At 44.1% G+C, this 15,814-nt stretch overlaps 2 protein-coding genes across 2 annotated transcripts in view; both read right to left on the bottom strand.

The window, feature by feature from the left end:
• Positions 1-15,814, bottom strand: part of dhx58 (DEXH (Asp-Glu-X-His) box polypeptide 58) — a 375,030-nt gene that overhangs the window by 55,663 nt on the left and 303,553 nt on the right. The window lies entirely within an intron of this gene.
• LOC132474478 (neuronal pentraxin receptor-like) lies at positions 9,256-15,398 on the bottom strand (the record flags this gene model as incomplete). Its single annotated transcript, XM_060075212.1, has 3 exons — positions 9,256-11,555; positions 12,577-12,756; positions 15,042-15,398. Coding segments are annotated over 3 exons (768 nt in total), but the record flags the coding sequence as incomplete, so codon positions are not given.

The following is a 15,814-nucleotide window of genomic DNA, read 5'->3' as shown; positions in this document are numbered from 1 at the left end:
GAGACAGAGAGAGAGAGTGGAGGAGAGGGAAACTCGAGTGGAATACCAACTAGCGTTCTGCTGTGGAACACTGATGTGTTTGTCAGGAAAGCCTAATTTAGACAGGAAGGCTTTGAGCTGTTCCATACTACTACACACACACAGACAGACATACTCTATGTACTGCACATAATAGTACGTAAGACACACATACAAACATCACAGATATTATACATAAACATATTGATACACATAAAATGATGAAAGCCTTGCATAACGGGAAATTCAGTATACTGGTCAATTCCCTCAGCAGCAGGGAACCTTTACCTCTCCATCTTGTCTCCTTCCCTCTCTTTCCATCTATCTCTAAATGTCTCTCTCCCTGTCCCTCCATCCCTCTCCATCTCTACCTCTCTCATTCTCCATCCCTCTCCCTTTCCCTGCCTCTCTCTTTCCCTTCATCTCATTCTCCCTCTCTCTTACTCTTTCTCTCCTCTCTCTTTTCGTCTCTTTCACGGCAACAGATTGTGATAAAGTGCTCATTTAATACCTACCTAATCCTGCCCTCTACCCCACACGGGAGAATCTGCTGTTGCTATAGATACACGTGTGTATGTGTGTGTGTGTGTGTGTGTGTGTGTGTGTGTGTGTGTGTGTGTGTGTGTGTGTGTGTGTGTGTGTGTGTGTGTGTGTGTGTGCGTGCGTGCGTGCGTGCGTGCGTGCGTGCGTGTGTGCGTGTGTGTTAAACAAAGTGTTAAATAAACTAGTACAGGCAGAAAGAAAGAAAAACAGCTATTCTGTCAACAGTAAGGATCACTTAAATAGTACTTATTTATTCTACTGACGGCAAGGATGGCAGGGTTATTTGGTAGCATTGATTGTAATCACACTTACCTTTGGTAATTTAGCACACGCCTAGATCCAAGGCGACTCAAAGGCGGCGAGGCTAAGGACAATCAAATCACACAATCGATATTAGAGCAACTTCAGGAATGTAAAGTGCTACAGCCTAAAGTTTCTAAGAGAGTGCAGAGTGTAGGGATCTGAGTCAATGGAGCAGGAGTTGGCAAGACGTAATAAAGGTTTGAAATTAAACACGCATGCTATGGTAAAGACAAAGCTTAACTTATGGAGGGACTATCGTCTCTACTCCACACAGGGCTACCTTGGACCCAAGAAAGTCGAACCCTGTGGACCGTGGAATACAGCGAGCGTCGTCAACGTTCTCCGATCGGAGCGCTTAGTCACAGTCGACAGTCTTATTGGAGGAAATATGTGGGTTGAAAGTGTTGCAGATGGACTTGTAGAAGCATGCCGGGTGTGCGTGATCAGGATGAGCTGCTGCTTCAGATTTACTGCATGGCGGATACAGAAATGCAAGAATTGCAGAGGGAAATTCTATATAAACGACGAGAAAAATGACTGCATAAATGTGTCGGTACAATGCCTAGTTGGCCAACTGTATTTTCGTCACTGGGTAAAGATGCTTTTTTGCGTGTGTGTGTGTGTATGTGTCTGTGTATGCTGTGAATCCAGCAGATGGAGTCCCGAAGTGAGCATGTGCCTACATAAATAAGTGTCTGTGGGTTTGTTTGTGTGTGGGTGAATACATACATACATAGATCACACGAATCACATAGCAGGCTCACGTGACGTACAACACACGGTTAACTTTTTATTCATAACACGCAGTGCATCATGCTCAAGGATGCCTACTGCGGACACTGGGGATCAACCCAGAGTGCCGAGTTGAATGCCTCAGCTATTACACTATCCCCTATCCCCCCTTTCTCTCTGCACACACACACACACACACACACACGCACGCACGCACGCACACACACACACACACACACACACACACACACACACACACACACACACACACACACACACACACACACACACACACACACACACACACACACACACACACACACACACACAGCACGTAATCGACAAGGAAGCCAAAGCACTGCAGTGATATCATTTAGTCACGAGCTGCCAGGATGAGGAGGCCCTCCTCTGCCTAGCGAGGGCCGGAAGAGAGGACATCACACACACCACACAGGGAGACACTGGAGCCCTGACAGAAACAGCTCCACCCCCCTATAGTCCAACACCTGCTCCTCCTTCTACCGTTCCTTCTCATCATTCCCTTCCTACAGTTCATCCTCCTCTTTCTCCTAAAGCGCCTCCTCTTCTTTCTCCTTCTCCCTTTCTTCCATCTCCCTCACCGCACCTCCTCCACCTCCTATTCACCCTCCTGCCATTCCTCCTCTTCTTCCTCCTCCTCTGCCACCTTCTCCTTTGTCTCCCTGTGAACCCCTAGCGTGTCCTAGCTTTCATTACTCCCCGTGTTCTACTAGTCAGCTGTTTAGTTTGTCCTGCGTAGGCATCGTCTGCAACCTTGTCTGAAGAATATATATTTTTGGAGGGGGTGGAGGCGGTATCGTACAGGACAAACACAGGTGTCGCTCATTACACCTATTATGGGTCCACTTATTTTATGAACCAGAGCAAGGGTAGTATAGTTTAAACTAGTGAAGCTATGTCAACTACCCGCAGCCCTGGGACGTCAGAGGAGCAGACCCTTAGTGTTATGAGTGAAACCTTGGTTTATCCTGCCACAAGGAATCTATGAAAAGGGTCTATTTATACAAGGCCATGGTGTTTGATCCTATATTCAATGTCTGCAACCTACCTTTTCAGAGGCATCCTTACAGAAAGAGTTCCAAACCCTGACCTGATCATGGATACATATGCATTCACTCTAAAGTTCTTTGGATAGAAGTGTCTGCTACATGAATATTTGTAATAATTGAATAATTGAAATATTGTATTTTATTTATCCATGGTGGACTGCAGCACGGTAGTGTGTGTGTGTGTGTGTGTGTGTGTGTGTGTGTGTGTGTGTGTGTGTGTGTGTGTGTGTGTGTGTGTGTGTGTGTGTGTGTGTGTGTGTGTGTGTGTGTTGTGTGTGTCGGTGTAAAATGAAAAACATTCTGTTCCACCAACTTTATTTTTTTTAACTATTTTCTGCCAACACAACTGATATAGAGGGAGAAGTAGACAGTGCTAACAGAGTGTGAGAAAGAAATATTAATAGGGAGGTTGAAAGAGAAAGTAAGGAGAGAGAATGGAGGAGAGAGATGTAGAAAGAGAGAAGTTCTAGATGAACATCTCACTTAAATTAGGGATTAGATTCACAAAGGGCAGAAAAAGTAAAAGGGGCAAACCAACCGAGTGTACCAGAAAGGGAGAGAGAATCGGACGGGAAAGTCAGTCAATGATGTCATCCGAAACACATCACACCTTTTTCTAAATTGGAATAGGGAGGAGTTCACGTTAAACCATCAATCCTGATAACACCCGAACAGTGTCGTACCGTTCACACTCTGTGGTTGATAACAGCGAACTTCGCTGCAGGAGAAAGATCTACACTTTGCTACTTTAGCGATTAAACTACGGAGCGCTAGAGTTCTCTCCAGGGTTGAACAGGTGTACAGTGGATGTTTTGTCTCATTATCATCCTGCAGGTGTGGAAACGTTGAATGGATAGTGCTTGAAGCATGAGTAGCCACAGATGAGAGCCAGAGAACAAGCAGCTCCTAGGGGGTTGATGTACTAGAAACAACCCTGGATGATGTGTGGGAGAATCTGTGGACTAAAGCGCACTTCTCAATGATCTTTATTGAACATTTTCTTGGATAACTGTATATTTATGTAATCTATGAATTATTTGTGGTGGAAAAAAAGGGCTAAGCACTTGCATCAGGATTTGAAAGAGAGCTTTACTCTTTCAAAGCAAACTTTTACATCTTCAAACCCCAATTGATTATAAACACACATATTTGCCTAGGAGAAGCATAGCTTAGGAAAATGTCTGTTTTTTTTTACCAATTGCTAACAAAAGTCTGACTGAAATCTGAAACTCTTTGAACCTTCTTTAAAGCGGAGAAACAAACCCTTATTTCTCTGGATCCTCCAAAAATCCTGATTATATCTAAAAATCAACACTCCCACTCACCAATCACTGTTCTTCTCTCACATGCTTTGACTACACATGGGATATTTATCCCAGCACTCGTGAACAAGTGTTTTTCCAACACATCGGGCTGTTAACTGATTATAAACGGCTCCGGGTGTTTGTATGTGCATTGTATTCAGGGCGACACTTTTTAATCACAGCTCAGAGCTCCTGTATATCATACAAACTGACTATCCACCTTGCAAGCTGTACTCACAAGGCTGCATTTGACAGAAGACCTAGTAACAACAGGAAGGTAATACAACCAACCCCAATGGAAAAACCTGACTTATGGGGACATTCCATGAAGGTATTTCAGATTTCCCGAAGGTACCATTGCACCAGTTAAAGGGGTCGATTAGTGGATCATTGTTAGGGTGTAAGGATACATCATGGGATTTTCTGTAGGCGATACTCAGCCCTATTGGTAGGACTCAAGATAGTTGTAGTACTTTCAAATCCTAAATCAACATAGATATAACATGAGGCTATTGAAAACGAGGCTATTGAACAAAACACAACAAAACCTCCCCAAAATGACAAACAATTTCCTAATAAATCATTAAACAATGACCAACATAACTATCACTGAAATGCTCCTAGTGTTAAAAATGGAGGCGATCATTGCGATGTGAGGTTGCGATGTTTTTATAATAATAATAAGGCCGAACCTTTTAGAATAATAATACTAAAGGTGAAAGAATCAAAACATGTACTATATGTTTTAGCTCCATTAAGTTCAACCTCAACATCTCTTTTTACGTTTTGGCCGGTCTGACTCCGATCGGTACATACAGGTACATCCATGGTACATACATGGTACATACATGGTGCCATCAGAACTACAGAGATGATCATTGGATAACTCTCTGTCATCGACGCATGCCGAAAAGCGAAGGGAGAAGGCAGGAACCAAAATCCCTGCTGACACCCCTCCTCTCTCCCCATCCGACCACGACATGATCATCACGACTTCATCCCAGCCTGGAAGGTTTAGAACCCTTGAAGAGGCAGCACAATAAACAAAAGCAGAACACAGAGCCAGAGCCCCCACCACCACCCCCATGCTATCACACTCATGTACATTCGACCACCATCGATTTTCCTCTCTGAGGGAAAATAGAAATGGAAGAGCGAAAAAAATGGTATTGGGAAAGAGGACTTTGATGAGCAGCAATGATATAAGAGAGACAGAGAGGTAAAAATAAAGAAAGAGAGAGAGAGAGAGGTTGAGAAAGAGATAGAGAAACAGGCGGGGGGGGGAGAGGAAGGAAGAGTAAAACGTGGTTCCTGTACAGATGGACCCTCTGTAGGGAATTTGGATTTGTGATTGTAAAAAGTGCATGTGTGTGTATGCGTGTCTGTGTGTTTCTTTGTGTGTGTGTGCGTGTGCGTGTGTGAAAGTGCATGTGTATTTGTGTGAATGTATGTGGGTGCGTAAAAAGTGAATGCAAGTGTGTGTGTGTGTGTGTGTGTGTGTGTACGTGCGTGCATGTGTGTGGGTGTGGCCACGTGTGTGCCAATGCGTGACTGCGTGCTCGCATGTGCGTGCGTTTATGCACTTGTGTAGGCCTATGTGCTTGTGTTTGTGTGCATGTGTACTTGCGTGCCTGTGTGTGCGCGTGTGTGTGTGTGTGTGGTTGTGTGTCCTCAGATAAAGTGAGACATGAGGGCTGTGCGATGGGGGAGGCGGAGTGGGCGGGTGCCAAGCTCTGGTTCAAACTGAAACACGGTGAGTAGGCGGTGGCCTGGGCTCGTGGGGCCCCGGCGTAGCCACGCTGCTGATCTCCCTGTCTGCAGTTGTTCCGTGTTCTCCTTCATGGTGCAGTATTCAAATTCAATAAGAACCTTATATTACATCAGTACGTTATTCCCTCACACAATCACATCATTCGATGGCAAGAATAATCAGAAAGGACAGAAGAATGTAGAATGGAGAAGATTGAACCCTTGTCTTTGAAATGTATTTAGAACACGATCCCTGCCCACCTAAAGCACCGCTAATGGACGATTTTTCAAAGGTTTTGAGCAATCAATAGTGTTTTGTCGTATTATAGACCATATTGTGGCGTCAGAACCAGAAACTTGGTTCGATATACCATTAGCTTTTTTAAGATGTACATAACATTACATGTACGATACATATTGGTTTTTACACAGCAACGGTTGCGCCACTTTTGAATGAGTTGAGAAGACTCTACTTTAAGAGCAGGGTACATCATCAATTCAAATGACACTCCTTGTATGTCTCTATTATGATTCAAAAATAAAAATTATAATAAAAAAATATTATCGACGATCCAAAAGCTAGAAGCCTCATCAGGTCTAACTGTTGGAGCTTTAACATTTGAAACCAAATGACCTCAATGCTATCTTAACACTTTAGGTCTAGAAAAAGCAAGAAGCAATAACATGTTACAGCCATTTTTTCCCATCTTCTCCACGTCAACAGGCATCCATGACACGGTGAACCATACGTGGCATTCGGGGCGATCACTTTAACTGTTGTTTAACCGTTCGTTGCTTGGATTATGCTCCTAGGGATTACGAACCGTGCAATCCTCGATGAGGCATTATGGATTAGACAAGGGGGCTGTAATCCATCATCTTTCATGCTTCCAGTGGGTGTGGATGTGTGTAACGATTAGGTTCTCGTCTGCTTAATGCAGCTGGTTGTTGATGGTTGGTGGTCTATCTCACAGTGATTCTGCCTGAGGAAAGATACCTTACGTTAACCCTTACCCTAGCTGTTTTAATTTCAAAGCCTGCTACAGGACACCCTCGTGGTTATGGTGTTTGACTGACAGCTAAAGGTTCTGGGGTTTAGACCCCATTGACTGTAGTCTGCCTGAGGCATCCCTGGGCGAGATGCTCTAAATGTTTTATGTTGCTTTGGATAAAACCGTCTGCTACATGATTAAATAGCAAAATTAGCAACCTTTCAAAGCCGGGATTCCCCATTTGTGAACATACATCTTTCAAAAGGCGGGTAATACCTAAACACTAGCAAAATCACCAATCCAGGGCTTATGTTCAAAGCAAATAAAAAAAATCGAAATGTGAACACAGATTTTAATGGGCTATTAAAAAAAAACACAAGTAAGTCAGATTTATACTATTAAGTAATTTAGCAGCTGCTTTTACCTAAAGCGACTTACAGTGTCATGTCATGAATGCTAGTATAGGGATATCACAGCCCGACGTGGACATGCCTGCCCGTGGAGTCCGTGGGCTTATTCAAGGGACATGTGGGAAGAAAATATTAGAACAGCAGATCCCACCTCCATCCTCGTCTCATTTGTGCCAGCCATCGTAAGTTGAGAAATCATAAAGAGTGTGAAAGCACCTCCTCCCTGCGATTACTTGTTTGTTGGAAATTAATTTTCTATCCAGGAAGCAGGTCATTTTGGTGTGAGATGGGGGAAAAGGTGCCAGAGGGATTAAATGCGTGATATGTCCCTGGAATATATATTTATATATACAACACTGGTGGCTACTGTCCTTCAGCTTTTCCTTTTTGAATGTGAGAACGATTCATGTCCTTTCTGTTTCATTCTCAATGATGAACATTATATTATGCAGGGAAATATCTACGTAGAATGGTGGCTTCATGACGTATGAAAGTTAAAGAAGACGGTTTATAAGCCATTCATCATTCAAAAAGTCTGGAAAGATTAGTTGTATTCTGTTGGTCATTGCCATTGAAGAAGAACACATAGGTTCAGTTTAAAGTGATTACAACCTTGACACTGTTTAGTATTGAACCTAAATTAGAACTGCCTGATTGGTAATTAGCCAATCAGAAGGCTGGCTTTTGATTTCCCACCACACTTCAAATAATAATTTTGCGAGATTAATTTAGAGCTGAAGTTACAGCAATCTAGATCAATCTAGCGACAATCTGGTTCCCAGTAGAACAGGGCTGGTGGGAAAATGTATCAAGAGCTGAGCCAAGCGATAAGAGGTTTCACATGCACAGCGTTGGCCCTAATAGGGTCATAAGGACCTTATCGGGACGATCATGTCCCCACAAACCACAGATGTATCTTGCAAGTTAGATCCCGGCTGTTCTGTGATGTATCAGCCACACACATGTGGAGTCCTGGATGGGCTTAAAGGTTAGGTATGTTATATCGAGAGAGGATTACGTGAAACAAGCATGCCTCAACCCTGGTTTTATCCGCTGCTGGGGAGTCAGCTATTGGAGGGCTAGGGTTGGTAAGACCCTCTTTTCCCAGACATTATGGGCTCCAGGTTAGAAAGGAGATTGCAGATGATTTCCCTTAATTTTGTTTGAGGTCATCTGATTGTTTAAAATGTGATTGACGACATGAATGCGATGTAATATGATATAATAGCAACTAGGTTGAGTCATGCTGTTTCAAACCATTCATGATTACAAAAAAGACTTTTGCTTAGTGTATTATTCCTCTTGGAGTCCTCTTGGATTATTATTCACAGGTGCCCCGCTGATCAGTAAGTAGGTCTGATTTTTGCATCATCGAAACCTTGAACCGTTTTTAAAATGTTATTTTCAGTTACACTAGGTCTGTAGTAGCAGTGTGTGGGATGTTTTGACTGAATTGATTAAAATAAACCAGGGATTCATGCATGAAGAGGGTGGGGTAATATCCATCACACATGAGAACCTAAGTGACCCATGTTGTGACGCACAGAGAGGATGAGAGTGTGGGATGGAGGGGAGAAAAGTCCAACAGGTTGAGAAGGAGAGACAGGAGAGCTGGTGTTTTGGGTTCAATGAACCCACTACTGAATATTTTGCTCAGGCAATGATTTTGTTTTATGTGTGTGGGTGCGTACACATGTAGGTATGTTTGTATGTTTATGTGTGCATATAAGTGTGTGTGTGTGTGTGTGTGTGTTTTTGTGTGTGTGTGTGTGTGTGTGTGTGTGTGTGTGTGTGTGTGTGTGTGTGTGTGTGTGTGTGTGTGTGTGTGTGTGTGTGTGTGTGTGTGCGTGTGTGTGAGAGAGAGCAATCTTGCACGCTTCATCACTTTGAGAGCCCGTGAGAGCGATGTAATATCTGCAGGGGCGGTGAAGTGAACAACAATTAATAACAAGTTCCCCCCATAAGCGATAAGCACTCTAACACCAGTGTCCTGAACCGTGAAATACGATAAGTAAACACAACAGCGTATGTAAACGAAAACAAAATCCTATTGTGTAAACCCTAGGGGGAGGGGAAACAACACGAAGAAGAAAAAATGAGGAACTGATATCCAATAATTTAAAATCCAAACTTTATTTGTCTGGATTGTGAGAAATACATCATCATCAATGCATTTTATACGGCAAACAGTACACAACAAAGCCACGGGACACTGACATAGTAGCATCATTTACAAACAAAGATAGAAATAATCACATACTGATGCAAACTTGTAAAAAAAAAAGTCTATATTGATAATAAAAACTGGACAGCTAGTCCTCAAAGTAACACCGCTGCATTTAAAGCCCTAAGGAAAAAGCAGGATACATACCGAACAAAACAGTCGTATTAACAACAAAGCACAGTGCAAAACGCACTCAGGAGTACAAGTACATGCTAAACAACGTATGTGGACTCACTCATTAGGCACCAGTTGCAGCTGTAACAGTACCTTGCCACTTTGCAAATCTAGGAGTCATTTTCTTTTTTTATTCCCCCGAGATAGCCTTACTGGTGGTTAATTAGTCAGAAAATATCGTGAATAGCAGTGTGGGTTTGTCCAGCAGCAAAAATAAATCAGATTGTATGCAATGTGAATTTGTACATGGCTGTGAATACCCTAACAGGCACTTTTCCTCACACACAAGACAGCAGAAGCCTTCAAATAAAACAGAAAAACTGGTTAGAAAAGTGTTAACAAAGAGATTTGGTGGTTGCATTTGAAGCACAGGAGGATGCTGTACCGTTCAATAATTGACCGAAAAACGAATGAATTACTATACAAAACAAAAATCAGAAACATTGCAGTGTGTTTCAAAAACAGGTGGAATGTGTTGAAGTCGGTTGGTTTTCATTCAAGCGCAAAATTTCGTGTTCCATAGTTTCGGAATGAATATGGCAAATTGATGATTATATTGAACTTATTGGATTTGCTGTCTAATATACATATGAAAATAATTGTATAGTATACTTTTGTTTGCCTCGAAGAGGAGTGTAATAACCTCACACTTCAAGTCCTTCTTTCCAGTTAGTGTGTGGTGCTGAGACCTGGCAAGACCACTACCTCTCCATTCTGCAACTAGCGGCCTCATAGGCAGCACAAATCACTAAGTCTTATTTTAGATTGAGACACTAATTGCAAAATTGGGCCAAATACTAGCCCTCGCCATAATAGCAGAAAGATATGGAGGGGCAATCATGACACATGTCTAAATATACTGGGCAAAAATGGAAAACAAATAGAGATTCTTTTTTTTTTTAAGTCTACTAGTCAGCCAGCTACCAACTGAATCCATATATTTATACCATAACCTTTCCTCCTCCTCCTCCTACTCTTCCTCTTCTTCTCCTTCTCCTACACCACCTCCTCTCCCGTCTTTTTGGCTTATCTTTGTGAAAAACTCTCACGCTGTTCTTTGCTTCTCATCGTATTCTCACATGAATAACGGCTATTCTCTCCTTGAATTACAACCTCCCTCTCTCCCACTATTGGCTCTCCCTCTCCCCACCATCAATATGCAATACCCACATACCTCCTTCACGAAACCCCTTCATCTCTGCTGCGCCTCCGACATGGGAAGGTGAAGTGAAGTCCAGCCTGGGAACTAGCACAATGCTAATTCTTTGTGTGTGTTTGTGTGTTAGTGTGTACATGTGGGTGATTTGTTAAATGGCTAACACTCACACTGTGCTTTAGCCCTTGTTTTTTTAAGCTAGCTCAGCCATACTTAAATGGCCTTTCTTGTGTCGAATAAACTCACAGCATGATTTGATAGACAAGATCTGTGTCCAGTAGGCTCCCAGTGTGATAGGAATTACAAACTTTCTATCCAAAAGGCTCCCAGCAGAATTGAACAGACAAACCCTTTGTCCAATAGGTTCACAGTACGAGGATGCCCTAATCATAATAATTCCTGTAACTGTTACACTACAAGACCCAAGCAGAGATCAGACGAGCCAGTAATTATTTTTAACCATTCTTCCATCTATGGCTCGAGATGAAATTATTTTGTTAAGTTTATCTTTCAATAACACACTGGGAGGTGGGACTTTTTCTCTTCTCACACTGGGAGGGGGGGCGGGGGGCTAATGAAACACGTGGCAACACCTTTCCCCTACACATGGTTCTGGTCTTCCCCCTCCGGCTCACTGGGAGCTCCGGCTATGTTTACTGCAGGGCTCCCCGGGGTGTTTGGTGGCTCCTCCATGGACCTCCACCTCCCTCTCCGTCCAGCTGGTCAGGCTGCCCTGCGCCACACGCCCACAGCGGGCCAGACCCGCCACCTGGACAGGGGTGAGCACACGGTCCCAAAGGCCCACCTGGGCCAGCTCCCCCACCAGCGCCTGGGTTGAGTCAAAACCCCCGCCCAGCGAGTCCTGGGGGTGGAGATTGTGGAGAATAGAGAGCTGGTTATAGGGAGTGTGTGTGTGTGTGTGTGTGTGGGGGGGGGGGGGGGTACCACTAGTGGCAGTGTTGGTGGTGAGTACGGTTAGAGGAGTGGTAGTGGGGATGATAGTGGAGGTGGTGGTGGTGAGGTTGAGAGAGCGGTGGTGGGAGTGGTAGGGAGCGTGAAGGTGAAAGAGAGAGGTGACGTTTGTGAGGTTGTTGAGGCGGTGACTGTGGCAGTGTTGGTTGTAGTGTAAGAGTGTTAGTGGAAAGTCGGTGGAGTTCAGAGAAGGGGCTGGTGTAGGGGTGGTGGTGAACATGTTGGAGATAATTAGAGAGGCATAAAAGACTATTCGCAGAACTCTGATCTGAGATGAAGGGAAATGCTAAGGCTGCAGCTGCACACCACCGGCTATACACACACACGCACACACACACACACACCCACACCCGCACACACACACCCGCACACACACACCCGCACACGCACACCCGCACACGCGCGCACGCACGCACGCACGCACACACACACACACACACACACACACACACACACACACACACACTAAAGAGGTCCAGCCTCTAGCAAGTATGGTCTCCATGGCCATTTAATCTATCATCATAAACACATGCACGTATGTGACACTGAGTCATGCAGGGTATTCACAGGGCAATCACTCTCTATATTAATATATTTGGTTTATATTTCCAACATATTTAAACTGGCCAACTGCAGCAATAATGTTTTTGCAGTCCTCCCTTCATTGTATCATATTTTCAGTTAAATTATTCATTCAATTTTCTCATACACTCGTTCACCCGTTCACCCTCTTGCTCTTTCAATTCGATTAATCTCTCACACTGTTCAAACCTTTCACCGTTTCACTTATTCACCTCCTTAGTCTTTCACTCCTTCTGTCTCTCGCTCGTTAACCCCCTCACTTTTACACTCCTTCACTCCACCTTTTCAACCTTCCCTCTCACGGCTGTTCGTTCTTCCCTCCTCCTCACCTGCTCCTGCCCCAGGACCAGCTGCCCCCCGGCCCGGAGGTGATGTCCAGGTGCCAGGCCGTGCCCCTCCCCCTTCAGCCTCCCTCCCTGGTAGGCCTGCCAAGCTCCGCCCTTCTGGCTCCAGCTCACACACATGTGCTGCCAGCTGCCTCGGGTAAGGTTCAACGGCAGCTGGGCCACCTGTGGGAGGGGAGGGAAGAATATGGATCGGGTTAAAACAGGGCGACTGGATAGAAAAGGGTTATCTTTGTCTATGTTTGGATATATTTGGATATATCTTTCTTCATTAAGGAGTAGGGGGTTATGGCATCTTGCTAAAGGGTGCCTATGCTATAATTGGGGTTTAAACCCAGAAATTGAGCTCAGCTCGGAGTCAAAACACCCTGGCTCTCCTGCCCCCTTATCATGATAGATATTTCTATTTATGATATATTTTTTAAATTATGGAACGGTTCATATTACATTCTATATTTTGGTATGTCAGTTGCTACTTGTTGTTAACTAAGCCTTTTCTTGCTATATTTGGATGTATTATGACATGATATCTGCTTTTTATGACGATGATGAGTTTGATTGTGACATGGATCACAGTCACAATAATAACCACAACCACCAACAACAACAACAACAACAACAAAAGCAGTGTTTATGCCAACAATGATAAGTACAGATGAAACCGTTGCCAGGGCAGGTATAATAGCCGTGGGACATTTTTCCACATCAAACGATTGGTTTAAAAGCCCTGACACACCAAACCGACGTCAAAGGACCAGCCGCGATGAAGGCTGACTGTTTCGTCGCCTCCCTGTCGTTGGCAAAATAATTGCACTTAAACACACCGCAAAGACTACAACGGCCAACTAGTATACGTTCTGATCCTACGTGAGAAGAGATAACTCTTCCTTTCAGAAGGTGCCGGTAGTCTGTGTTTGTCATGCAAAACTGGGACACCTGAACGCCTAGGACTGTGGATGTAAACAGACGTGAAACGAGGCAGCGTTTGCCTACCATTTCACACAACTAGCACTCAGAAGGTTTCATAATTTAGCACCTTGAAATATATGTGAACATGATGAATGATCAAAGGAGATGAAGTTGAAAATGAGACAATGTTTTTGTGCGTGCCCTGTTCAGAGAACAGCATGGCAAAGTCGTGAGTCTGCTTTGCTCAATTCCGTTTCAATTTTAAGGCACATGTTCGCTCAAGCTGAACAGCAAATCAGAACTATTTTCTCGTCGACCGCCTCCGCCCTTGATTAAAGATGCTTAATGGGCGGAAAAACAGCAGACAAGGGCCATAGAAAACAAGCAGAAACCCTGCACAAACTAGGGCCACTGACGCTCACCGATGGCCCAACGTCGACCGAGGGCTGTCCGTCGACACTGTGTGTCAAGGCCTCTCCATCTTTAAACCAGAGCATTGCTATGCAAAAGAGTATTAAATTCAGAAATCCTCCAAGTCATGGCATATCTGGAGAGCGCCTCGACCACAACTAAATAATCTCTTTCCTACCTCGCGGGCTTCTGCTTTGCATATGTATGAGGCAGGAGGATTTCCTGCCTCATGTAAATGTCCGCTTAGACGGCATGAGCAGTTTAGCTTGTCCGCTAAACTGGTTATTTATTCCATCTTTATGAAATATATCCTGCATATAAATTCTGCTCATGCAGCCGCATGCTGTTTTCTTTTTGAGAAATACTGTCGGAAACCATCGGTGTCGGAGTGTGCTGGTATTCATACACAATAGGTGGTAGTTATCAATGTCTAATCAGAACAAAGGATATTTGGGTGGAGGAAACCTTGCTAAAAATACATTCAGTTCCACTAAAAGTAGGAACCATTCTGGGACAATGCCCATTCATCATCGCACGCATTAATTCATCATTCCCATGTTGTCAGACACACACACACACACACACACACACACACACACACACACACACACACACACACACACACACACACACACACACACACACACACACACACACACACACACACACACACACATTCTCTCTTTACCCCACAATACATAATTACAAGGCACATGATCAACGAGAGAACAATTCATGGATGATCAACATCTACTGGGATTTGAAAAACATAATTGGGCTCTTTTGATGATTCATGTGATTTTGGGTTTGCCTACGTTCCTTCACTGTTTCACTGGTCCACTAGTTGATTACTTTTCTTCTCATTTACTTTTTAACTCAGTCCCTCTGTCACTATTTCACAGATTCACTCATTCAAACACAGAAAGATTTTGGTCTTTCTTCTTTACTCATTCCCCCATTCACTATTTTACCCGCTCATTAATTCATACGTCATTCACATTCATTAATTCACAATTTCACGAATTAATTCACTCAATCAATAATTCACCCATTATTATTTTACACCGATTCACTGATTCACTTATTCATTCGTCCTCTAATCCCCGCCTTCATGGGTCCTCTCCTGGTACCTTGTCGTTGATGAGCAGCTCGAGGGCCGAGCGGGGACCCTGTAGGAGCACCAGCTCGTTGGGCTGCCCTGGGACAGCGTAGGACAGTGGGGTGCCCGCGGGCCCCCTCTCCTCCGTGGAGCGCAGCCACATGCAGGCGGTGATGGCCCTCAGCTGGGGCAGGCTGGCCCTTACCCGGGCATACATGTAGTTGGTCCGGGATGGGAACGATACCCGGAAGCCCTCTGGGAAGGACGGAGGTGACGAGGAGGAGCCTGGGGTTGGGGAGAGAGGGACGAAGAGGGAGGCAGGAACAGGAGGAGAGGGTGCGAAACGGAGATAAGAGAGGAGATTTAATAAAGAAATACAAGATGAAGAGGGTCACGGATTCCCTTGTTAAACTCGGGCTGTAGCTTAACTCTAACTTCCCTTGTTCAGTTCCACAGCCTGCACCCTCCATACACCCTCCTCCTCCTCCTCCTCCTCCTCCTCCTCCTCCTCCACCAACCTCTGATCTCTCTTCACATGTATATCTGATATAGTTTTTTCCCCCACTTTTGTAATCTTTCTGATCTAGACTCTTTCAAATCTGAGGATAGATTACCCAGCAGCTCGAGGTATGCACTTGAACTAAGAAAAGACGTAAGAGTATTCTATGACTTTATGTTCTGACCTATAGCTCTGTGTCTAGCCTGAATAAATAATAACAGGAGTGTTCAACATGACTCATGAGGGTTCAATAATTAATTCAGAAAGGAATTAAAGCGTTCAGTTTGATTCACTCTTTTCTCTCT

This window comes from Gadus macrocephalus, chromosome 2 (genome assembly GCF_031168955.1).
Source record: "Gadus macrocephalus chromosome 2, ASM3116895v1".
Lineage (NCBI taxonomy): Eukaryota > Metazoa > Chordata > Actinopteri > Gadiformes > Gadidae > Gadus > Gadus macrocephalus.
This window is presented reverse-complemented; position numbering and strand designations above follow the sequence as displayed.